This window comes from Antechinus flavipes, chromosome 2 (genome assembly GCF_016432865.1).
Source record: "Antechinus flavipes isolate AdamAnt ecotype Samford, QLD, Australia chromosome 2, AdamAnt_v2, whole genome shotgun sequence".
In the NCBI taxonomy this organism is placed as follows: Eukaryota; Metazoa; Chordata; class Mammalia; order Dasyuromorphia; family Dasyuridae; genus Antechinus; species Antechinus flavipes.
Window position 1 is genome coordinate 260,358,617 of NC_067399.1, and position 25,618 is coordinate 260,384,234.

Genomic DNA, 25,618 nt, shown 5'->3' on the forward strand with positions numbered 1-25,618 from the left:
TTTATGTTTATTTTTGCAAATAGTGTCATTTTTTCCTAATAACATATAAAAATAGTTTTGAACATTTTATAAAATTTTGCATATCAGATTTTTTCTCCCTCTCTTCCAACCTCCCCTCCTCAAGACAGCTAGCAGTCTGATAAAGGTTATACGTGTACAATCATGTATATATATTTCCACAGTCATTGTAGAAGAAGAAACAATAAAAAGGAAAAGCCACAAATTCCCTGCCCTTCCCCCTAAAAAAGGTGAAAATTGTATGCTTTGCTCTGCATTCAGACACCTTTAGTTCTTTCTCTGGATATGGATAACATTTTCAATCATAAGTCTTTTAGGATTGTATTGGCATTAATGAGAAAAGCTAAATCATATTTGATCACACAATGTTGCTGTTACTGAACACAATGTTCTGGTTCTCAGTTGAGTCAGCATCAATTCATGTAAGTCTTTCCAGATTTTTCTGAAATTCACTGGCTCATTTCTTATGGCACAGTATTATTCCATTACCTTCATATAGCACAACTTGTTCAGGATGGCCTAAATTTTAGGATGATGGATCCATACACCTATCAAGAACATAGCTTGTTTTCATCTTGAAAACTGCTCAGATAAATATTCTCTGGCAGAAGGTAACACAACTTACTGTTTGAGATCAATTGTTCTCTCCCTCAAAGTGAATTGACATTACACTATATGTTTTAAGTGGAGTGGGAATAAAATGTTTTTCAACTAAGTTATTGTAAGCAATAGTCACTACTTTTGGATGGCTCTATTCACAAGTCTCAAATCCTGAAGCAGAAATGCTTACATATTTGAAGAGAAATTTGAGACTTCAAACTAGCCAGGTAGATTTTAGTTTTTCCTGGACATCTAGTGTAAAGTAATGAGTAGTTTGTATAAAGTGTGAAAACTTTGTGATATTGTAGTCTTTGGACCCCTCTCCAAACAAAGCTTAAGATATTTAGGATTAAGGACAAAAGATCAAGGATAAATGTGAAAAAAGAGACTTCGAATGCCATTCATTATAATTTGCCAATGCTTAGAAAAAGGTTGGCATTGCCATTTTGTTGTTCAAAAACCAACATGCCTGGGGTATCCTGAAGCATTGGTAAACTTAGCTGGACTGGCATTCAATGGCAAAGAGAGTCCCATACGATGTTTTAATTCCTACTTATATCCATGGATTCTTAATTTTTCCTTCCTCTTAACTGAACAGAAATCCCAAAAAGATGTTTTGGGGATTTTTCTTTCTATTGGTATATGTAGATGGTGTCTCTCAGGATTTTCATGTCTTCAGTGAACAGGAAGCTGATAAAGGCTTCTGCTGGAAGGACTCCAGTATTTTCCCTAATTTCCCTAATCCCTGAATTTTGCCTTTCTAAGTTGTCTGTATCCTAGGTTGAACTTTTTTCTTCTTCCTCTTCCCTAATTTTTGCAGTTTCTCTGCATCCCACTTTGAAAAGAGAAATAGGGGTATGACTAAGGAGAGATAGGGGAAAAGAATGGATTTTTATAGACCTATTACTAACCTTTGCATCATGTTTATTTTTTCCCTTTGAATAAAAATACCCTTAGTGTTTACCAGCCCGCCATTTCCCTTTAGTCTCAGTCTCTTGTTTTCTTGTGTTTTTGTAATATCAGAGTGCCTTTCCCCAGTCTTGCCTATTAGTTGGAGCTCTCTTAGCAAGTTTGCTTAATTCAGCTTTCTATCATATAAAATAAGCAGATATAACTTCAGGATCATGTTCTTGTGATAATGGTACCGCCAGGACAAACATCCAGTGTTTCATAATGCTTAAGCCTAGGTAGAAATCTGTTTGGTATAAGTTTTTACAATATGATGGAAAGTAGGTGGTTTTAGTTTGTTGATTAGAAAATATTAACACAAAGCGTCTTTCAGTGACAATCTTTGACAAACTTTATGTGACAATCTCACGTATTAAAAATGAATTTCTGCAGAATTGAACAAGTCAACATTATAAAGTGCATTTATTCAAAAAAACAAGAACCACCTTCCCACTCAGTCAACTCTTAGTTCAAAACCAAAATGGAGACTATCTTATATAGAAACTAGTGGTCAATGGGAATGAATTTCCAGAAGTTTAACTTTTGCATCAAGTATTTCTCATGCAGCTGCGGTGCTTGGTGACTTTGTTACCCCAGGCATCTCTGGCTTTCCTCTATGTTGAGAGAGAGACCATGTCCCAGCAGGGGCTATCTTAGTTTTCTCCTATACCTGGGGTTGAAGTTACAGCACAGATATCAAGTGATCTCCTTTCAAAGGTCCTGAATTGCATCTGGGGTGGTAGTCTGATCACCTGTTATTGGGGGCAGGGTGACATGATCCTGAAATGGAAAGGGTGGAGTTATTTTAAAGAGCTATATGATTTGTACTTGCATTATAGTTCAGTGGCTTAATAGAAGGCTGAGCTTGGAATCAAGACTCATCTTTGTGAGTTCAAATTTAGCTGCAGACACTGGCTGCATGATTTTGGGCAAGTTGTTTAACTTGTTTTCCTCAGTTTCCCCACCTGTAAATTAATTTGGAAAAGGAAATGGCCAACCACTGTGGTATCTTTGCCAAGAAAACCCCAAATAAAAGTCATGAGTGACAACACAACATGTTCAGCACAAGAGTTCTGTGTAAGAACACTCGAGGTCTAGTATACATTCTTGAACAAACCTACAAGGTCCCTCTTCGGATGTGGAAATCATTTTGTCAGGAGCTAAATAGCAGATCTTCTAACTTTTCTCTTGATAATCATCCAACTTGGCAGACACATTCATACAACAAAAAATAGGCAATGTGTGCCATATTTGCCCAATTCTGGAGCCTTTCAGCCAAATATCTCCCATGGGTTAGAACCATAGATCTAGAGCTGAAAGATGGAGACATCTGGTCTAACCCCTTCATTGTACAGATGGAAATGTAGGCTTAGCCCAAGCTAACGGATTTGAATCCAGCTTAGTGACACCAGTCCAGATGTGCTTTCTGTGGGGTCACTCTGGGGTCAGAAAAGCATTTGGCATCCTTCCTATGCCTTGTATGCCTCCTGCTTTATAGGTCTGGGGGACCAGAGCTCAAAGAAAAAAGGCTTGCTCTGAGTTAAAGGGAAAATTGTCAGGAGGGAGAGGGAAGCTAGTGTTTTTGGTCCCCAGCTCCTCCCTCAATCTTCACAAATAAATTCTTACGTGGGAGACTTACCGAGTTGAAAACGACATTATCAAAGCCAGATGCGGCAGTGGTCTCCTGCTTCTTGAATGAGTGGTCTCCCTTCTTCATCCGGCGCCACACACCAAAGGCCAGCAGCCCCAAGAGAAGAGCAGCCAAGAGCGTGACCGTCACCACGGGGATGGTGGGCGATTTGGAGTCTTCTGCGAGCGGAGAAGAGGAGGATGCAGAAGGCTCCCCTGATCACGAGGGGCCGAGCCCTCCTTGGTCGGGGCGGGCCTTCCTGGCCACAGGAGCACCTCTGCATGGCAGACACTTTGGACTTTGAACAATATTGAGCAAGCTGTCCACTGTTGGAGACAAGCCCAAGATAAGCACCCTTCCTGAGGATCTCCTTGAGTGCCTTTGCTGTTTCTCGTGGAGCTTTCCCTTGGAACAAAGTCTCTGAGGGCCATCCCTGCCACCACACCTCTGCCGAACCCTCCCCATACTTGCAAATACGTAGCCCTTTTAAAGACGTGCTAGTGTACCCTAAGGAAGAGAAGGGGTAGAGGATAGAGCCCCGCTTGTAGAGCGAGTGATGAGGAGGCCGGGTCCGCTGCAGGGGCAGTTTTCTGAGAAGGTGCTGACAGTTACCATGCTGACTGCCCCAGATTCAAACTAAGGAACCAGCCCTGGGACCCTGGGCATGTGCCTGCCCTAGTGTGGGCCTGGACTTTCTCCTGCAGAGGGAGAAGATCCCCATCAGGTGGTAACGTGTCTGAGCACCTCCTCTCCCCCTGCCGCCGTGACTGAAGAAAACGGGAGAGGGAGCTGCGCGGAGCATGGCGCTGTCTCTTTATAGATCCCAAATAGGCCTGCTGGAGACACAGCACCAGGCCATACACCACCAGGCCTGTGGGCTGGGGGCACCAGCCCGGGATCCCCACCGCGGCTCACCTCTAGTGGGCATGGGTGGCTCACAGCTCTGCCCTGTCTGGTACACGATGTCATCCAGCGCAATGGGGCCCAGGACAGGCTGGCCCCCCAGGGTGGCCTCAAATATAATCTACCGAGGGTAGAAGAGTCAAGGATCACAGTGGGCAGATGTGGATCTGAGCTGCTGTCCATTCCTGCCTTCCCACACAGCCTCTCCCTCCCGTCAGTCTCCATCCTTACCTGAAATTCCACCGGGCTCGTCACCTGGACCTGTCCTTCGAGCCACTGTTGGCGCAGATACGCCTCCGTGCCCCACAAGATCAGCAGGCCCTGGGAGCTAAGTAGGAGGACTTTCAGCTCACCCTTGTCTGCCGAGACACCGTGAGGTTAGAACTGCCTGTCTAGGCCCGCTGTCCTACCTTTAGTCAAGGCTACCTGACCAGGAGAGGCTGAGGGAGCCTCTAGGCCCTTGACCACCATCCCACTCTCCTGCCTGCCCTTCTCACGGTTGAGGCCTTCCTTGTTTCCTTCCACGGGAAACCTTCCCCTTCTCTTCCTCTATCTGAATCCCCTCCTTTCTCATCAGTCCTGCATGCGGATTCCACTCACAGAAATGCTCCGGAAAGCCCATGTAGTACCAGAACCGAAGACAGGAACCGCCCGTGGGAGTGGGGGGGAGAGGCTCACTTTGAAGCCAGGCTGCCCGACCCCCAGGGCCCAGAACACTGGTGTCGAAGAAGGCAAAGTGACCTGGGAACCAGAAAGAGCTGAGGACCTGAGCCCCTCGCTTTTGGCACCAGGGGGCCCGGCAGGGTGCAGGGTACCCCCCCCCAGATGGGGTGATTTGGTAATCGCTCAACTCCCTCACCCAGCATCCCTCCCTAAGAGAGCCTGAAGTCCATCCGAGGCCCATAGCCCTCCTGTCAGTTTCTGCATCTATTCCGCAGGGACTTGGGCAGTGTTAGGGGCAGGCGGAAGGGGAGGATAGGGGCCTGAGAGTTAGATGTGTCCAGCGTGGGGAGGGAGATGATAGGTTGGGGCACAGACTCCCGCAGGGTCCATCCCCGCTTTCTCTGCAGCTAGGCCCAAGGTGGGGTTAGGAAACCAGCCAGCACTCTTAGCCACCAAGAACGCAGACAGCCCCAGTGCGTACATCTTCACTCTAACCACTCACCAGTTTCGGTGCCCAGAGTGTGGTCCACGGAAGGCTGGGGGTACCTAGAGGGGATGGCACCGCTGCTCCAGTCCCAGCTGTAGCCGCCCAGGCCTGGCCAGGCCGTGTGACTCCAGCTGCACATGTCCGATTCAAAGTCACAGGACCCTGCAAGCAGCCCCCATCCCTGTTAGCTCATCCCCGCGGCCCTGAGCCGGAGGCAGTGCCGCAGAGGGCCTCGGGCCCGGCAGCCTACAAAACACCGTCCCGGGCCCTCTCCAGAGAAGGGCTTGGGGAAGAGTCCGTGCTGTGCTGATGAGGTACAGACATGGCACTCCTTGTTTCTAATGGGATTAAGAAATCCTGGGGGTTGTAATGCTCCCTCTCCACTTCAGGACTTTCCTGAAGCCACAGGGCATCCTAGATTTCTACCTGGCTGAGGGCATGGGCCATCCTTCAGATGCAGATCATCCACAGCCATGTACGTGTGCTCCACCCCAGCTCCAACTGCCTCAAATATCACCTGGGGAGGGGGAGAGAGAGGTTCGGGCACTGTCATAGTATCAGTCTGGCTGACACTCAAGATCGATGGGTCCAGGAAAAGCCCAAGCCCAGCCCCCCTCCTCGCTGGACATGCCATGATGGAGAGGGGGATGGTTACGAGACTTCCTGCAGCTCTGCGCCACTCACTCACCTTCCACGCTTTTTCAGGCTGGACGTCCACACTGCCCAAGCGCCAAGTGAAACCACCGGGGGCATTCACGCTGAACACCTGGCGTCTCTTCCCCTCCTCCACGTGGACCCGGAATGTGCCTGGGAATGCCCCAGTGGGAAGCTGAGGGAGGGAGCAAGGCAGGGCCAACTACCTGCCCCTGTCCTGTGAGTCTGGAATCCCTGCTCCGAGCTCCGGGGCTCCCAGAGAGAACTGGCTGTGACATGGGCCCAGGCAGCAATTGGCTCTGTTTTTTCTGGCCCTGCAGGTGAGTCCCAACAACCAGTAAAAGGTTGCTTTCACTTGTGGGGTGGGTGCTCTTCCCAGGGTGGGAGACGGGCCTGGAGAGGGAGATGTTCCTGAGCTACACCAGAGGCTGTCTGTCTGATTTCCATCCTCTCTTAAGTTGCCAGCTCCTTCCTCACCTGGATTCTGGAGGCTCAGATGATACCAGAAAGTTAAGCATCCAGGCTGGGCCAGCGGTGAATATTCTTCAGAGGTCAGTAAGGCTGTCCGGCCCTGGGGCAGGGCACTTGGACTTGTGTCCACCATCATGTAGTGTCCTGGTAGAGAACCAGACCAGCAATTCCCATGGGCATCCCAATGCCTGCCCCATACCTCTTTTCTGATCCAAGACACCCCTTTTCCCATTATCCCTTCCTACCCTTGCCCCCCACCACTGTAGTTCTACTCCTGATCCTCAGTCACCTTCAGGGGTCTCTGTGGTGTGGTCTGCACGTGGGCCCCTTACGGTGCTGCCCGTGGCATTGCCCCGTCGTTGCCAGGCTCCCTGTCCACTAGATAAGAATCCACAGTCCGAATTTTCAAAGGAACAGCGTCGAGGAGCCCAGCAGGGACCCGGCCGCACAGTAATGTCATCCACTGCAATGTTGCCATGGTACCCATTCCTGTGAGCCTCAAATGCCAGCTGGGGAACAGAAAATCATGGCTGCAGGTTTCCAGCCCAGGGCATCACTAATGGATGGTTTCAGCTGGAAGCCCAACGATGGCCCCAAGTCTGGAGTCCAAGCTCCTCTTGGCCCTGAAGCTCATAGTGACAAGCTCAGCTTTGTGCCCTCTTCCCCTAGACTCCCTGTTAGAATTTAAGGTCCTTGAAGACAAGGACTGCTTTTGTCCTATTTGTGCTAACACCAGCACGGTGCCAGGCACGCTGCTTACTATTAATAAAGGTCTGTGGCCTGGCCGGGACTGAGCTAGCTGGGGGCTGGGGGTGGAGAGCCTTCCCCGAGGTTAGAAGGCCGCAGGAGCCTCACCTGGTACTTTTCCGGGGAGTCTGAAGGGTGGGAGAGGGTGGCCCAGGCCTGGTGCCACCGGTTGCCATGAGTGCCTGTGCGTGCCCACAAGTGCGTATCAGCCTCTCCAGCTCGTCTTAGAGTCAGGCTCAGCGTCCCTGGGGAGGTGGTGACGACCTCATTAGCCCAGCCTTCCCATCGGGGGTCCCCAGGCGTCCGCTTTGCTTCTGTGCGCGCGAGCCCACCCCTTCCTGCCCATCCCTCCTCTTCCCAGGGCTGCTCACCAATTTGGGGCCCGTAGAGGTGGTACCAGAAGGAGAGACATTCGTTGTAAGCTGGGGAAACCTGGGGAGCCGTGAGGAGGCGGGCCCCTATTCCTCGGGCGGGAGGGGACGTCGGGTCCAAATACATGAAGTGGCCTGGAGAGAGAGAGGGAGGAGCGGGGGATGATAGGCCCTCCCTCCTTCCTGCCAGTCTCCCTCCTCTCCGCACCTTCCTTGCTTGCTGAGGGCACAGCTCCCTTCCAGCAGGCAGCACCAAGGAGAGGGTGCCCAGGGCATGGGTCCAGACCTCACCTTGGCTGGTGGTGTGGTCATAGCCCGGGCCTTGCACCGAGGTCCTTCGCCACAGGGCGTCGGTTTTGTGCTCAGGATACCAGCCGCAGGAGTCCCGTTCAAAGTTACACGAGAGTTCTATCCAGAGGGGAGACAAGGAGGTGGCTGTGAAGTGGCAGATCCCAGCCCCCAATCTCTCCCACCTAGAGTTAGGAGGAGACCCCCCCCAACTAATCTCAGTTTCCCATCTGAGCAAAATTAGAGCACCCCTTCCCTTTTGTGCATCCCTATGTCCCCTCTAGGGACTGCTGCAGGGGACTGCCCTTTAGGGTTGGGGTTCCCGGTCAAGGTTTCCAAAGGAAGATTTTAGGAGAATATGAGTGTAGGGGGGAGGATTCACAGGTTGTTAGCGGTATGGTTACCTGTGTCTTTCTCTGTGGTCACAGTGGGGTTGCAGTTCACAAAGGTAATTTCATCTACTGCGATTCCTTTGGTCCCTGGGGCACTGAAAATCACCAGCCCCAGGAGCTCCAGCTGAGGAAGATTCAGGGTGTGTGTTGGAGGTCAGGGAAGAAATAAGGAGAAAAAAAGAAATGAAGAGACTGTCTCTGGGCCAGAGTCTGTGTCTCCGAGTTCAATCAGTCTGCCTTACCTCTGGGAGGTCTCTACAAGTGACTGAGGGGAGGGTGCCGCAGCCTCTTTCCTCCAAGATTTTTTTGTTTGATTTTTAAACTGTCTTATTGTTAAAAATCAATCAACAAACATATTTCAATAGAAGCTGGTAAGGGTGCATAGTGGAAAGAAGACTGAACACCTAGATTCTAATTCTGTTTCAGATACATACTAGCTGTGTGGCAGTGGGCAAGTCATTTTACCTCTTTTAAGTCTCAGTTTCCTTATCTGTAAAATGAGAATGATGAGGAGAAAGGAAAAAGCATTTATTAAGTGCCTACTATATGTCAGGAACTGTGCTAAAGCATTTTATCAATATCATATAATTTGATCCACACAACACTAGGTGGTAGATACTATTATTATTCCTGTCTTAACAGATGTGGAAACTAAGGCAGATAGAGGTTGTGACTTGCCTAATATCATACATTTAGTGAGTGCCTGGATCTAGATTTGAATTCAGGTCTTCCTGACTGTAGATTCAATACTCTATTTACTGCACTGTCTAGTCAACTTCATAATATAACAGTGTATTAGTTGTAGTAATAATAATAACAGTACTTACTTTATAGGGTTGGTAGGAAGATTAACTGGGATGGTATATATGCAGTGTTTAGCAAACATGAAAGTCCTTTATAAATATTTGCTATTTTAATTGATATAATATTCAAAGAGCAAGATTATTTAAGAAACTTGCACAGTTTGCTTTTAAGAAATAATGTTTTAAATTAATCATTCTAATTGTGTTCTCTTTCCATGTCTTTTGTTTTCTTCTGTGCATCTCCAAAATGTCCCATTGATATTCTCTTTTCTTTTGCATATCTACTGCTGTCCACTAAGCTATCACTAAATCTTCCATTTTAACAAATACATACAATGAAACAACATAAATTAACAAGAGTCTTTTTGATCATGTCATTTCATCTCAAAGTTGGAGGGCTCTCAGAGGTTACTTCATCCTCTAGTTGTCTTCGTCTCATCTCTGCTTGATGCCTTTCAGTACTAAGCACTTTGTTCCCTCCCAGAGCAGCTGGTTCCACTTTTAGACAGGTCTCTTTGTTAGCAAATTTTCCCTCATGTTGAGTGGAAATCTACCACTGTATACTTGTCTTCCCTGGCTCTTCTTTTTTGGGGCAGGAACTAATCTAACACCTTTCACATGACAGTCTTACAGATCCTTAGCAGCATGGTGTTGGGGAAACAGTTATGCATTTGAAGCTGTGTCCGAATCCTAGTTCTCTTGTTTATCACCTTTGTGATGCTAGTCAAGTTGCTCAAGCTCTCAGACTCGCTTTCCTCATGGACAGAATGGGAAGTTGGACTACATCATCTCCGTGATCCCTGAAGTCTTCCCTTCTCCAAGCTAAACATTTCCAGTCCCCTCAGTCCTTGCCACCCAATGCTTCTTATCTAAGACCATGTCTGGGTACCTGGAAAGGCCTCATCCTTTCTCCAAGTGGCACTGTCACCCATGTCCATGTATCATTGCTATTTTTCTGAATGCTCCAGGCCAACTTATGGGTGCCATCCTCTATCACACCGAGTGACAGGATCCCTGAGGACAGAGGGAAGCCCACACTACTTTTGGTACCTTACTGCAAGGAACATCCAGGAAGTAAAAGAGCTAGGGGTACGGTCTGTGATAGGAGACAGGGAGAAGGAGGGATTGGTGACAATTTTAGGGGTAGAAACTCAGATATGGGGAAGTTCAGAGAAGAGCCATATTCTGAGCTGGTTTGGCAGAGGGTAAGGTTAGAAATAAATTGGAGATGGGAAGAAGGATGGGAAAGTACCTTGTGGGTTTCCTTGGAGGTAATAGGCCATCTTGAGAGTACAGCCTGGGCCAGATGGACCTAGAACAGGGGTCCGTGCCCTGGCCACCCCCATCAGCTGCCCCCAGGCCCTCTGCACTGACAGAAAATATCCTGAGGAAAGAAACAATCCGCTTTTAATGTAGGGATCCATCAGTTCAGAAATACCTCCTCCCAGCTCATGGACTCTACTCCACTACCCTGAGTCCTCTGGATTAGGAGAGGGGTAGGAGAGACAGGGAAAGCTCTCAGCATGGGGGTTCCCTGAAATTCCGTGAGGGGGAGGAATATAAGACATCAGCAGGTAGTGATTTCCTGTAAAAGGGATGATTTCCTGGTGGGGATCGGGGAGGGAATCTCACCAGCTTCATTCCCCACAGCATCGGTCTTGGGGTCAGAGCTGTCCTGAGCACGGATCCTCTGCCACTGGAGAGAGCCTATACTAGCATCCCTCCAGCCCCCAGGGCCTGACTCAAAATTTGTTCCACCTGAAACCAAGCAACCTGCTCAGACACCATTCCCAACTGCATGCAGAGAACTCCTCCGCCACCCCTGCCCTTTCCCACCCAATCAGACCAAAGTGACCACCCTTCTTTCCCCCAGTTAGGTCAATCCAAAGCAGAAACCCCTCGAAACGGAGAGTCTGGGCCTGCAGAGAGGGACTAGCAGTCCTGCCCTGGCTTGGAACACGGTCTTTACCACAGTTCTCTTCATCCACACCCCCTGCACACTGGGGCACAAAGTCACACAGCTGCTCCGGAGAGAGGCACAGTTCCCCACAGGAGAACTGACCAGGTTCACAGAAGTTGTCAGCAGGAGTCCTTGGGCCAGTCTTGGTGCCTTGGTGGTGCCGGGGCATGTCAGGGGCAGAGGTGGCTGGGGGACGTATGTCTTCAACCTCTGAGGATGAAATGAGTTATTTGTGGGGGCCCCACTAAAGCAGAGAGGGCACAATGACAGTCCTTAGTCCCCAGCAGTTCCTGGAGCTGGCTGCTCTGGGGAGGAAAGAGAAGCAGCGGGAGGGTGCTGAGAGCAGAGGCAGAATGCTTGCAGAAGGGATGAGGGTGGGAGCATCACTCACTGGACACTTGTTTGCAATGTTGGTTTAGGATCAGATCATCAAGGCCCACGACCCCTCCAGGCCCCGTTTCTCCCTTCAGGAGGATCTGTCGGGAGGCAACAGAGAGCTCACTTCATAATTCCAGGGGACATCCCTCCTACATAGTGCTGATTCTTTTCTTCTTAACAAAGACTAATTCTTTTTTTTTTTTTAAACCCTAAATCAGTTGATCAGTAAGCAGATATTTTCTCTAAGTCAGGGAATATGTGAGGTATTGGAAATATAAAGACAAAAATAAAAGTCCTGCATTCAAGTAACTAACTTTCCATTGAGGGAAACAAAATATAAGTCGAAATATGTGCAAGGAAAATACAAAGTTGATATTGGGCCCAAGGATAGTAAGGGGAAACTATAAGCTCTAAGGATCAAGAAGGACCTCATGTAGCAGGTGGTACTTGAGCTGAAGTCTGAAGAAAATTAGAGACCAGAAGAAGTGTAGGTGAGAATAAAGATTGTATTCCAGGCTTCGGGACTAGACTAGATGGGAGAAGGGAAGCCAAGTATGGGAAGAAACTAGTAGGTCAGCTTGACAGAACCATGGAATGCTTGATGTAAAGCGCAGTGAGTCTGGCCAGGTGAGCTGCAGCCAGATTGTAAGGGGTTTTAATTGCCAACCAAAGGAGACTGCATTCTAGCCTAAAGATAATAGGATGTGCTCAGACCTTGTGAAAAATAGATTGGCACAAGGAGAAGCAAGTCTGGGGGATCAATGAGGAGACTAATTTAATAGTTCAACAAAGAGGTAATGGGGGCCTGGGCTAGGGATGTAGTCATGAGAATGGAAGGAAAAGGAAGGCTACAGGAGATGTGGTGGAGGTGCTATTGACAAAACTAGCCGAATGATTAGACATAACAGTGGGGAATGGTGAGGGAGAGCGAAGAATTGAGGATTACTTGGGTGAGGACTGGGACTTGGGTGATGAGAATGATGGAGGTAGACTTGATAAAAATAGGGAGATTAGGGAGAGAGGTGAATATTGGCTATGTTGAGCTTGACATGCCTATGGGATATCCAGTTGAAAATGTCCAGTGGACACCTTGGTGGGTGAGGCGCTCAGGACAGAGATTCTGTTCTGACAGCCTAAAGATAGATCTACAAGGAGGAATCTACTGAGATCAGCACCTGTTTGTATGTCCAGTCTTTAGGGGAGTATCTGGCCATGCTCCCTAAACTGCGTGTTCCAAACTAAACTGCTCCAGGGAACATACAGACATCTCCCCCTCCCTGCCACGGACATCTGAGGGACAGTGATTGTGTGTTGATGCTTCAGAATTCTGTCCTTAACAAGGGCTTTAAAAAAGGGTGATTGGATTGAATTCATTGTTGAATCAGATATTTGATGCTACTTTCAAGACCAGAATTGTTCATGCCCTTCTACCTGTCTTCTCCACAGCGCCAAGGCCATGATCCCACTTACCCAGAAGGGATGCTTGCTGTAGATGGTGACTTTGTCCCGGACCCAGGCAGCTCCCAGGTCTCCTTGGCGGGTCCGTATGAGGTCCATCTGGTGTGACTCAGGGTCCTGGCTCTGCAGGAACAGCTGTAGGCTTCCAGCCTCAGAACCATGCAGGTAGTAATAGAAGGTAAACTGCAGGGTGGTGAAGATGGAAATCAGTCTGGGGAAAGGGTCCTATCCTGCCTGGCCCTGACAATGGGTCCAGAGGGACTCAGAGTCTCTAACACTGGAACCAGAAAAAAAGCCATCCCCAGCCCCTTCTCCCGGTCATCGCCCTCATGTGGGAGTCATCTCGGCCCTGAATGACTCACCAAACAGCTGTTGGTAGTTGAAGGATGGAACTCTGGGCTCACCAAGACAGCAGGAGTTCCTTGATCAGCCTTGGTGAGTAGGAAAGATCCTGGAGCAGAGGTGTGAAAAGGTGGAGAGGGAGTTAGAAGTCAGATGAAGTTTCAGGAGGCAATGGAGGACTAGAGCCCCGGGAGGACTAGAAATGGCAGAGGGCTGTGCTGGAGGTTAGGGCTCTTTTCTGAAGGCAGATCCCGGAGTGTGAGCTCAAGCTTCCAACTCCACAGACTGCTTCCATCCCCTCTGGGTCCAGCCTTACCTGATGCACTGTTCTTGCTGTGGTCCCGGACTGGCTCGGCTGAGGCTGCAGAGGCTTCGGAACCTCGGGTTATTACCCACCCTGTAGCGTTTTCCCACTCTCCCAGACCATTCTCAAAGTCTGTTATTTTATGGTTAACTGCAGATGGAAAGGAAAGGCTCAGGGCACATCCCCCTCCCTCACCCACTGTCCTCCCCTCGCCATCCCCTGCCGTGCCCTTCCCCTGTCACCCTTGCTGCAGGAGGTTTGGTCTTCATCGGAGGCGTCCCCACAGTTATCCTCTCCGTCGCACAGCTGAGTTAATGCCACACAGGCATAGTTGTTGCAGTGCTGTTGGGAACTGGTACAGCTGCTCTGAGGGGCTGAGCAAAAGAAGAGAGTGGTCCCAGACCCAGGGGCAAGGAGAGAGACATCAGGAAAACTGTGTAGAGGAGTGGAGCTTGCCCAGGAATCCCTATGAACTCGAAGGGTGCTTTAAGTCACATTGTGGGGAGGCAGGCGGGCCTGAGATCCCACCCCTTGGGGTGTACCCCTTTCCTGAGGGGAAGATGCTGCTCTAAAGATGGGGGAGATACTGATGACCAGAGCCCTGGGCTAAGGCCTGAGGGAGCAGGGGAAAGGAACAGGGGATTTTACAGGGGAGACCGCAGTTCCAGAATTCCATGTCATCCAGGGCCACAGCTCCCCTGTGCGTGGCATTTCGTGTGGCAGAGATAGTGATCTAGGGAGACAGGGCAGAGGGGAATGTCAGATCCTGCTCTGGCCAAGCCTGTGTGGGATTCCCCTACAAGGTTGCCCCCAGACTCTCTGTATTAGAGCCCTTGTCTCCGGGCCACAGCTTACCCAGAAATCTCCCTGAATGCGGCCCGTGGATACCACCAGCTCTTGCCAGCCACTTCCTCCCATACGCCCTAAGCTTTGCCACAACATGAGCGTCTCGGAGTTGTGCGTTAGCTCTATTTGAAGATTCACCACATCTACAAAGGAAAGGGGCTTAGGGATTCCTCTCAGATTTTTTTGGGGAGGTCCTGGGGCTCTTCTAGACTCTTCAAAGAGCATACACATGCATGCACACATACACACACACACACACACACATGCACACATACACACATACATACACTCCTTACCCCATGCTCCTTCCTCTAATGCTTTTTTTCTTCCTTTATTTTTTAAAAATGAACAAAAATCTATTTTCTCTCTTTCCTATCTCCTCTTCTTAAACAAATATGCATGGCCAAGCAAGGCACATTGCTGTATCCAGTGCCGTTTCATTTCTCTTAGACAGTAAGCCTCCTATGGCCATGAACTGCATTTTATTTATTCATCTCTGTCTAACACATCCACTAAATGTGTTTATTGGAGGAAAAAAAAAGTTTTTCCCTGAAGATTCCCAGATAATTCATTCAAGTTTTCCTAATTCTCCTCTTGGGAGAACTCTTCCCCCAAAAGTTCTCTCTACCTGGAACTTCCAACCACCCTTCACACTCTTCCCAAGGACTTCCACAATTTAGGGTTGGATTATAGTGTTGTATGACAGAATGACTAAGGCATGGAAGTCTCAGGGGACTCTGGAGAGGAAGCTCATCTGGTGTTGGGGAGAGGATGGAGGAGGTTGGATGGAGCTGGTGGCCTCCTACCTTGGATATTTCCATGGTACCGGAGCCTTATTTCACAGGTAGGGGCTGCCTCATGGAGGACAGGGGAGCGCAAGATGGCTGTGGCTGGTTCCTTTCCTTGGTGGGTACCGACAACCATAAACCAGCCTGAGAAAAGAGGATCTGACTCAGGAGAGAGGGTGAGAGCTGTAGGTGAAGGGATCCGTCTTTGGGAGGATAGTGAGAATCACTGGGATGAAGCAGAAACCGTCCTCCTCAGCTTACCCAAGTCAGTGCCAAATGTGTGGTCTGAGCGGAGTTCTGGACTCCCGAAGGTCGACCCTGCTTGGTCCCGGACCCAGCGGTAGCCAGAAGTACTGATGTCCTGCCAGCCACAGGTGTCTTCCTCAAAGTTGCAGGCGAAAGGAGCGTGCAGGGAAGAGTACTCTTGGTGGTAACCTTGAGGAGCCCAGGGAGTTAGGTCAAATCAGACCCCCTAGCCTTAGGATTACTAGCCTGGTATTACTTTTCCCTCCAATGTCAGGCTCAGAGGTGCTCAAGAAGATGCTTTGAGAGTAATATTCCCTTAGCTTCCAAGTGATAGCTACAGCTATGGAACTCCTTTTGTGTTCTGTCCTTTCCTTGGTGAAAGACCAGTGAGACCCTTCATACCATGTCTTCTGGGGGCAGAGGCCAGGGGAGAGCTTGGAGAAGGGGTGGGGGAGGAAGAACAACTGAGTTTCACCTGCCAGAATCCCTCAGGTTGAAGCCTCTTCCGTAAAAGGGGACATCAGTAATATCTTACCACACTGACTTTCATCAGAGCAGTCCCAGAAGTCACACACAAAATTGCAGGTGGTCTTCCTAAGGCTCGAGGAGTGACTTGCTAGTACAGATTGAACAAGTGTATTAGCTAGTGAAGAGAAGGCTAGGGGTTGGTTCTGGATTCCCCTTCATCTTTCTCCCATTACTATCCTTTCCCCTTTGAAACCGGGATCAGGGGCAGGAGGTATATATACCCTAAAATGAGGATGTCTCTTGAGGGAAGTTTGCACGATGTCAGATTTGAGGTCTATTAACTGTGAAGGTTCTCCTAGGACAAGTATCAGACCCAGAAAAGATAAGGAAAGGGACCTAGAAAGGGTAAGTTTTTCCAGCCTATAAAAATGGTTCAGTATACCAATGGCTTATATTCAGGTCTGGTGGGTGGGTGGGGAGAGGTGGGGAAGGAGGGGGATTGAGACATGGACATTTTTGGAACCCAGGAGAGGACTGAAAACAAGACCCAGGAATTCTACCTCTCCAAGATCTCAACATTAGGGATAACTCCTATAAAGAAGGATTCAAGCACAGGTTTCTGGGAATCCAAACCAGGTAGGGTAACAAGCTAAGTAAGTATCTGAATATTACAATGGTAAGGTAAGGAAATTACGAATTGAAAATTGAGTGAAATACAATGAATTACCATGTCTCTACGTCCCATGCCTGATAGGGTCTGCTTAAGAAAGCAGATAAAAAAGGGAAGGCATCTCCCTCAGCCAGGGGACTTTCAGAAGATCCAAATACAGCCCCCCATCCACAGGAGGGAATCCTGAGACTGAGCATTTTAGAGACTGACAGTCATGGATGACTCTAGGATCATCTCTCTCTGGCTGGGCAGAGCTCCTTTCAGCTTCCCCAAGTATCGTATCTGCTTTCTGGGAGCCAGGTAGCTCAGGAAGAGCTGGCACTCTTCAAAGACTTGGTTCCAGCTTCTCTTCCCACTCTTCCTAGTCAAGGGACACCTACCAGCTCCCAAAGACCCAGGCAAGCTGCTGAGTAGGTAAATGCCTTCATCACTCTTCTTGGAAGAATCTAGATCCCCCCACCTCTTCTCCCCCAGCCCCATTCTTTAGCAGAACTGTCTCCCCTAATAACTCACCTGAAAATGAGGCCAAGAAGAGGAGCAGGAGCAGGTACATATTCTCTGGGACAGAGGAAATTTCAGAGGGGAGGAGGGGTAGCAAAGGAGAGAAGAGGGGTGCTGTGTGAAGAGGAATGAGGGCAGAGGAGAGAGAACAGATAGAAGTCAGGAGGGAGGACAGACTGCAATGACCAGGGAGCAGGTAGAGCTTGGAAACCCCAAGTGGGGAGACTTTGCCCTAGTTATCAGCTTACTCGTGCTACACAGTGCTGATCCCAGAGAAGCAGCGTTTCCTAGGATTCCCTACTCCCCTCCTCAGCCCTCAAACCAATGCTGACAATCCGGTTATAAAATGCATTCCTGGGAGGGGAGGGATGTGCCCCTTGGGCCCCATGGGATGTGAGGGAGGCAGGTCACTTAAGCCTGAGCTTGCACTGATCCCTGGACCCTACATGGCAGGGTCCAGAAATACCTTAGCCTATTTCCCTGTCACCCACCCCAATGAGGACTAACTAGAAGGACGCACTGGCTATGCCGGTGACTGACTTAGAAAAGAGCGGCCAGGGCTTCCATGATGGACAAAAGAGAAGCACTGAGGTTAGGAAGGAATGGTCGACTCCATCCTCAGCTGTGTTATCAGTGGTCCTCTGCCTGGCATGTGGGAAAGTCACAAACTTGGCTCTGCCCTTAGGGCCCATTGTTGTAAGACCATGAATCAGCATTCAACCAGGGCAAGATGCTGGAGGTCGGACCCTCAAAGACAGCTGAAAGGCAACCTTTTTCATCAGAAAGCTAGGAGAGAGTTGGTAATTGGGAGGTGGCACGGATGGGACTTTGTAGGATTATTGGCTTTTTAATGCCTGAGGGCATCCAACAGGTTTAGATGGGAAGGAATGAGCAGCAGTGTCCCAAGTGGGCAGAAGAGCCTTAGTGGCTCAAAGCTGGAGTGGGCTGGGGAGCAGAGATATAACTGGCAGAGGTGGTGTGCTAATGGATTGGCAGTGATGAGGGCCAGAGTACAAGGGGCATCGATGGAGCTATTGCAGACTCCATTGCGGCTGGGTTGTCTTGGTATGGCAGAATGGGCTCTGTCAAAACCGTTCCCTCCATTCCCTTGTTCTGGCCAAATCTAGAGTCCCGCTTCTGGTCCCTGAAAAAACTTATCTTCTCATTCAGGATAAATAGGGCCACTCGAGTTTCTTAGCAATTCGTGTAGTAGAGGCAGCAGGAGCCGAGGGAGAACAGCTTGAAAATGGGAAATTTGGTTTCCAGTCTAGGTTTTGTGTGATCTGGGATCTTACTTCTCTCTAAATCTCTTCTGTATTGTGAGGGAGAGCTGTGCTACATGATCTGTAAGGTCTCTTTCTATGCTAGTCTATGATGATTCTACTATTCTAAAAGACTCTCAAGGAGCCTATCTCTGCTCTGATAGGGGACTTCTCTAACCCATTGAAAAGGTGGATTTATCTGGCCCATAAAAATGATGAGATAATAGCATCCCTGTCTTTTCATAGCCTTACCAAGCTTGACGATTTCTAGTTTTTTATATCAAAATTATTAAAAGCTGTTGAGTAGAGGTCCAGGTCCAGGTAAATGCAACACTCAGGTCACAGCAACTGAGTTGGGTGGAGCCTGAGCAAGCAAAGTGAAGGCAGAACTTGTGTCTCAATTACGCAAGATGCTGCTGGGCCCCCTTCCCAAGATGTCCTTGAGGATAGTAGCCTCAAGCAGAGGCAATCAGATCATAAACTGGGGCAGAGAAGCCGTTGGGAACAGGTACAAGGGGTTGGGGGAAGCACTGCTCCCCCTCCTCTCCTTATCAGGCCCTTAAGGGGCTGAACTGGTGCTTTCCTGCCCTTCAGACCCAGGATGAGCAGCTCTTACCACACTGGCCTCTGGCTAGCTCCTTCACAGGGCAGGAGGGACAGCTGCCCATGGAAAAGGGAACATTAGACTCTCTGGTACTTGGTCTAGCAAAGGAAGAGGACCAGGCCGTTGATACTAGAGACCTTCTTGACTGTACCCCTCAAAAATGGGCAGAGGACCCTTTTTCCTGTCACTAGAGACTGATTTGATCAGGGACAAGGAAATAACCCAATCAAACCCATTTTACGGTATAGCAAGGAGTCAGGTTGTGAGGATGGGGGAGGGGCTTTTCTGAGGTAGGGAGAAGACCCAGCATATGGGACTAGCTTCTACTGGCTAAGCCCAGATACGATTCCAACCCTCACTCTTTTGGTCTTATGTGGTCATAACATCACAAAGGAGCTTCCCAGAGATACTCTCACCCAAATGAGGTCTTTCCTGATTTTCTTCCCCATTCTGCTCAAGCTATGGGCCCTCTCTCTCATCATTCCTTTTTATCTATTCTGTTGTATATATGCTGAGTATCTTCCCACAACAGAATGTCCCTTCTGACTGTGATCTCAGCCCCAGAACCCTGCTTGGCACCCAGGTGTTTCCTGCCTGCCGGGCCAAACACATACACACCGACCCGGAGCCAGCATGGGGGCTGCCACTTTTAATTCCAGTTGGGGACTCTGTGCCCAAAGGCCCCGTGGGTCCCAGATAGGTACCACAGCACTGGAAGGCACAAGAGAGGCAAACACCAGGTATCAATCACATGCCCTCTTCAGACAACACAACACAAAGGGGGGCTCAAGAGTTCAAGACCAGCTCTGACAGCCGAGGAAGGCAGCAAGCCGGGCCCCATCAGTAACCATCATCAGCCCAGGTGACTTCATAGGTAGGGTAGTGAGCTTTGATCTTTTCTGTGGAGAGTGAATGTTGAGCACGTCCAAAACCCTACAGAAAGAAGACAGTAACATCAGATTCTTGGGGTCCTCGGGACTCCCAGCTCCTCGGTCCAGAGCCCTTACCCTCATTTCCCATGGTGTCCCATTACTTCCCATGTCTACCTTAGAGTACATCCTGATATAGTCAAGGGCAAGTCTCTAACTCTGCACCTAGCTCTGGGGCATGGAACTAGTTTTTCAGCCAGGCTTGGAGACTCAGCTTTTGGACCTTTTCATATAGTTTCCTTTTTTTCCATTCCCATCCCACACATATTGCCTTTCTCAGCAGGGAAACAGGATACAGACTTAGAGAAAGAAGAGACCTAAGAGATTATAACCCTCAGTCTAATTTCTTTTGTTTTTCATTTAAAGTTTATTTTTTTTATTCTCTAGTTTAATATCTTCCAAAAGGAGAATATCCACGTACAAAGCAGAAAATAAAGAGGATTGAATATGAAGCTCTAAATCTCTATCACTTGCTTAAAAAAAAATATATATATGTAATAAATTCCACATATTACTTTCAAAACTGTCCTGCTTATCTGTGCTTCTTTCTCTAAATTCCTTATAATTGAAGCCCAGAAGAGCTAAGTGACTTGTTCAACATCCCACGGAAAGTAAATAGTTAGGAAATGAATCTCAGGTCCTATCACTCAAAATTCATCATGCTTTATGCTGTCTCACAAAATCAGTTCTAAGACTCTGAATGATAAGAGCCAAGACAGAAACATGATCTTGTTGCTTTAAGGTTAAGGGTATTCTGGGTGCCAGCAGGGAGAGGATCTTGTTGCTGGAGCGACAGATGAAAAAGGGAACGGCTGGAGGAAATTTGAGGAAACAAGCATCCTGTTTAAAACAATTATTATTGTTTTGTGCTATTATATGTAATATATTCTACGTAATAATATACACATTTAAAATGTCAATATATGTAATATATGTGTGTAAAATAGGTATTATGTAATATATGCAAAATATGTAACATGTAAAAATAATAGATGTAAAGAGTTTTGCAGAGCTTAAAGTATTATATAAATAGTAAATGTTATTATTTCCTAACCCTAAAGAAACAAAAAGGAAACAAAAGAAGGGAAATGGACAAATTATCTCCAGTCTCTCAGGCATGTGACTCAATTAAGGGAAGATCAAATCCTTGACTAGACCTCTAGGGTAGATTGGCCCTTAGCTGTGAGTTAAAGCCTTGTCCTATTCTTCCAATTCCAGGGGAATAGAAGCAGAGGAGCACAAATCAGGTGAGTGTTCTCAGGTGAGGTCTGAGGACAATGTCTTTCCTTTCCACATCATATTTAGTGCTTTTTCATAGGTGGATCTTATTTTATAAACTAGATGGCCTTTTGAAAGATTGTTTGAAGTCATGTGCCCTTTGAGTTATGGCTCCAGGAATGAGGATGGTTTTTCCTGAGCCATCCACATTCCCCAACCAATGACCAATGATACATTTAGTAAGAGCAATAAAAATTTCCTCTTTAGACAGACCTCACATTTTTTTTTTTTATTGGACCTGTAATTTTATCAGGATAGGGAAATCCTGCTGAAAATTTGTACTAGTGCAGGTCACCACCTTGAGAGTACTTGTGGGCACCAAGCTTAATAAATGTTGAGAGGTTAAGTGACTTGGTCTTCCTGACTCAAAGGCAACCATGATTCATTCTATATCACGCTACCTCCCCGATCTCATACAGCAATATATTTTATCACTATTTAATGCATTAATCATGTAATATATAACTATCTGTGTTTGAATTATCCTTCTACTGAACTCGAAATCCAATGAGGAGAAGTAAAATATATGTCCTCCAGCAATTCCCAGTGCTCCTCATATACTATGGACTTAATTAAATGTTTATAGGATGCGTGAATTTATCTGTAAGGTAGCAAGCTAGTGTCAGGGATATAGGCTTTGGGAAAAGAAGGGAAATGAGATTTTTCTCTATGTAAAAATAATTCCAGCTCACCATGGAGTAGCCATATACATGAATCTTCTTGTCTTGGCTCTGGTGGGAGATTCGTCCACCACCTAGACACTCACAGTCAAAGCCTTTCTTCTGGATTTCCTCTGACACTTTATCATAGATATCAGCTGGAAGAAAAGAGAATACCATGATATCACAAAGACATACTGGGTCTTGATGTTACCACAGATCCATTTAGCCCTATCTTGATCCCAAGGAGATCAATTTCTTTATGATTTATTTAATATTTTATTTTTTCCAATTACATGTAAAAACAATGTTTAATCCTCATTTTTACAAACTTGAATTACAAATTATTTCCCACTCTCAATTCTCTTATTCTTTTTTGAGAAGGTGAGCAATGTGATAAGGGTTATACATGTACAAATATACACAAAATATATCAGTCATATTGTGAAAGAGAACACGGACAAAACAAAACAAGAAAAATAAAGTAAAAAACAAAACAAAACAGTATGTTTGGATCTGTATTCAAATCCCATCAGTTCTTTCTCTGAAGGTGAAAAGCATTTTTCATGTTAGGTCCTTCATAATTATCTCTTTGTTTTGCTGAGAACAATCAAGTTATTCAGTCGATCATCATACTATATTGCTATTTCTGTGTACAATGTTCTCCTAGTTCTGCTCACTTCACTTTACATTAGTTCATGTAAGTTTTCCCAGGTTTTTCTGAAAGCATCCTAATCAACATTTCTTTTAATACAATAGTATTCCATGACAATCACACACCACAATTTGTTTGGCCATTTCCCAAATGATGGGCATCCACTCAATTTCCAATTCTTTGTCCCCACAAGAAGAACAGTTATAAATATTTTTGAACAAATCAGCACTTCATCCTCACAGCACCCCCACCCCCCACCTCTTTTTAAATCTCTTTGGGATATATACCTAATAGTAGTGTCTCTGGCTCAAAGAGTTTGAACAATTTTATTACCCCTTAAACATAGTTCTAAATTTGTTCTCCAAAATGGTCTGGTCAGTTCTCAACTCTACCAGAAATGTATCAGTGTCCCAATTTTCCCACATTCCTTCAACATTCATCATTTTCCTTTTCTGCTATATTAGTCAATTAATGTGAACAGCACTTTACAGCTTATAAAGTGACGCATAATTTATATGTAACTGTATAAAATGCTATATAACTCATATATAGCTCAGTTTTGGATCAGGATGCAAGTTAAATCCAACCTTAGACATTCACTAGCTGTTGATCCTGGGTAAGTCATTTAACCCCAAAGCCTCAGTTTTCCCATCTGCAAAATGAAAATAAAAATAACTCACTGGGTTAGTTTAATATATATAAAACCTAAAAAATCTGAGAAAAGCTATATAACTGTGAGCTACTAGACAATCTATTGTAGATTTAGGGTTAGAAGAGAACTTAAGAGATCATGTAGCTAAGCTAGCATTTGAATACAGTGCTATCTGTATCTCATGTTCTTTCCATGATTCTGTACTACTCTCATGTAAGCCTCAAGACAGGGATAATTACAGCCATTTTAGAAAAGCAGGAACTGAGGTTCACCTAGGAGAAATGAATTCGCCAGTCACATCTCCTAAGAGGCAGAGCTGGGATGAAAGCCTCGGCCTCTCAACTCCATGTCAGTGTCTTTTTTTGCTCCCAAGAGGAGGATGCTATTGCCCTTGCACTCAAGGAAATGGAGATGAAAGAGGCAGTGGCGTTGTCCATTTTACCACTGAGGAAAATAAGGGCCAGTGTGGTTGAGAATGACCAAGGTCAAGATGGTTAAGTGTCAGAGCACGGATTTGAACTCAGGCACTCAAACTTCAAATCCAATGCTCTTTCCACTGTACCACAGCAGTTACTGAGATTAAAACAACTGCACAGCCTTCTGTGGGCAGTGGGAACTACTAGGATTTGGGAAGAAGGCAGAGGACCTGACGCATCTGGCCCTGGAAGAAACCATAAGGGGGACTTCACGGCCACCAAAAGGGTGTCTTGCGGCTGCCCAAGTGAGCTGCCCTCGGGTCCACGTGGAGTTCAATCCTGACCTCTTACTCAGGGCCCCGCCCGCAACTCTAGGCCCCACCCCTCCCACTGAGTACTCAGCCTATGGGTTCTATCTCTTCCCTAGACCCCGCCTCAGCTACGCCCCCCCTCCCGCTTCCATGGCCGCGTCTCGTCCTTTCTTACCATGATACTCGGCCCACTTGTAGCCGCGGACGATCTCTTTGCTTGGGCAGTCCTTGCCATCGGGGTTGGAGTCCCGTGCAGAACGTACTCGGATCAGCACGTATTTGAAGACACCGTCGGGATCGATGTCCACATCCGGGATCTGAGCGAGGTCGGCCTCCGCCATCTTTCCGCAACGCGCTAACCGGCCCCTCCCACCAATACTCAACACTCTCTCTCTTCCCTTAATTAGCATGTAGAGGGCGGGCGCAGCCTGCAGGGTGGCCAGTCACGCTATCCGGAGTGCCTTTCCTCACGGTGCTACTAACCAATAGAATCAAAGAAACGACAGAATTGACCAATCAGCACTTAGGTGGTCACAGACGGCGCAGTTGTTTTCGTTAAAGCTCAACTACGGAAGGAGAAAGGCGATTTAATTTTCTCAGCTAGAAAATGAATTATTTCTTTGCCTTTTATGGAAGGCCCTGAATGAATCAAACAGACTTCAGGGGAACTGTGTATGAGAGGACCATTTTTAGGTTCATACATTACATACAAGAGATACTTATTCAATTAATTTCCTGAACAATATTCCCTGAGTCTCTGCTATGTTAACTCCAAGATCCTATGCTGTGTCAAACAGAGAAGGCTCAGGTCAAAGGAGCATCAATCTGCCTTCATTTTACATGGAAACTGAGACCCCGAGAGGGCAAGTTTCTTGGTCAAGTTCAATCAAATTGTAAGTGCCAGCGTCTCCAGAAATCGTTGGTTCTAGATTCAGGCCTTTGAGGGAGCTTACAGTTTTAGCAGGGAGCACCAGATAGGAACATCAAAAGCTTTCGAGAGAGAGGTGTAGTCCCTTTGTTTGGAGATAAGTTGTTGGTAGGCAATATTTGGTAAGGAGGTGGTTTGAGTCAAGAAATGCTACAAAAGCACTGAGGTACTTTTTGGTTGGAGCTTAAAGTATGAAAAGATGAAAATGGACAATACAATGCATTTATTTTATGCTGTATTGGTTTTTATAGTGGACATAGTTTCTGCCTGAACTCATTTTGCTCAAGAATGCAGATTTCTCTCCAAATTTAAAGGCATGGTTGAAAGGGAATGTTATTCATGCTTTAGCCCCTGGGGCATTTGCTTGTTGACTTTAAAATCTAATCAGATTAACCTGATGCCACCCCAAAAAAAACATGGCCTGTGCAATTAGGAGAGGTTTGATCTCTCCCATAGGGACAGTAAACTGTGATACTGATTCCCTAACAAAGAATACAAGAAGCAAGAAAGTCTTATTATTAACAACTGTTAATATTACTTGTCAGGAAAAGAGGATGATTAGCCATTCCTGAGTGCCAATCCACTTTTCCTATTATGTCCAGTTGCAATGTTCCAAAACTACCAAGACCCCTTCCATTCCTCTTCATCAAGAAAGCTTATCCTTTCTCCTGGCCTCACTGAGGTGGCTAATTTGATCTACTTTGTTAATGGTTTTATGAATCACTGTTATTTAACTAATTTTATTCAGAGTATATACCTCTGTTTACCTTTATTACATTTACTTGCCACAAAAGACTGTAGAAAAAGGCAAGGTTGAGGCCAGATGTATAAATGCTAGATTGAGAGGTTTTGGCTTTATTTAAGAAAAAGGGAATCATTGAAAAAATTTAGGTAGGTATGAGATCAATCTATATGGATAAGTGAAATCATTAGTCAATAGGAATTGAAGGTAAAAAAAAAAAAAAAACAAACCTGAAAGACCATCTAA

General features: G+C 46.9%; 2 protein-coding genes across 2 annotated transcripts; both read right to left on the reverse strand.

Annotated features, from left to right (window-relative positions):
• Positions 1-1,970: 1,970 nt before the first annotated feature.
• Positions 1,971-19,338, reverse strand: MAMDC4 (MAM domain containing 4). The gene is made up of 29 exons (XM_051976948.1): positions 16,949-19,338; positions 15,833-15,913; positions 15,313-15,486; positions 15,070-15,195; positions 14,273-14,406; positions 14,066-14,150; positions 13,660-13,791; positions 13,430-13,567; positions 13,134-13,222; positions 12,784-12,954; positions 11,327-11,411; positions 10,945-11,145; positions 10,608-10,733; positions 10,228-10,359; positions 9,865-9,989; positions 8,185-8,296; positions 7,784-7,900; positions 7,493-7,627; positions 7,230-7,366; positions 6,664-6,883; positions 6,381-6,518; positions 5,938-6,056; positions 5,676-5,766; positions 5,265-5,411; positions 4,700-4,840; positions 4,331-4,458; positions 4,112-4,220; positions 3,206-3,375; positions 1,971-2,346 (listed from the first exon to the last, which is right to left on the reverse strand). Exons 1-29 carry the CDS (start codon positions 16,986-16,988, stop codon positions 2,278-2,280), a joined length of 3,672 nt encoding a protein of 1,223 aa, XP_051832908.1. The 5' UTR covers positions 16,989-19,338; the 3' UTR covers positions 1,971-2,277.
• Positions 19,339-19,436: 98 nt separating this feature from the next.
• PHPT1 (phosphohistidine phosphatase 1) lies at positions 19,437-24,076 on the reverse strand. The gene is made up of 3 exons (XM_051976950.1): positions 23,878-24,076; positions 21,702-21,826; positions 19,437-19,735 (listed from the first exon to the last, which is right to left on the reverse strand). The coding sequence occupies exons 1-3, from the start codon at positions 24,041-24,043 to the stop codon at positions 19,643-19,645; spliced, it is 384 nt and encodes a 127-aa protein (XP_051832910.1). The 5' UTR covers positions 24,044-24,076; the 3' UTR covers positions 19,437-19,642.
• Between the last annotated feature and the right edge of the window lie 1,542 nt (positions 24,077-25,618).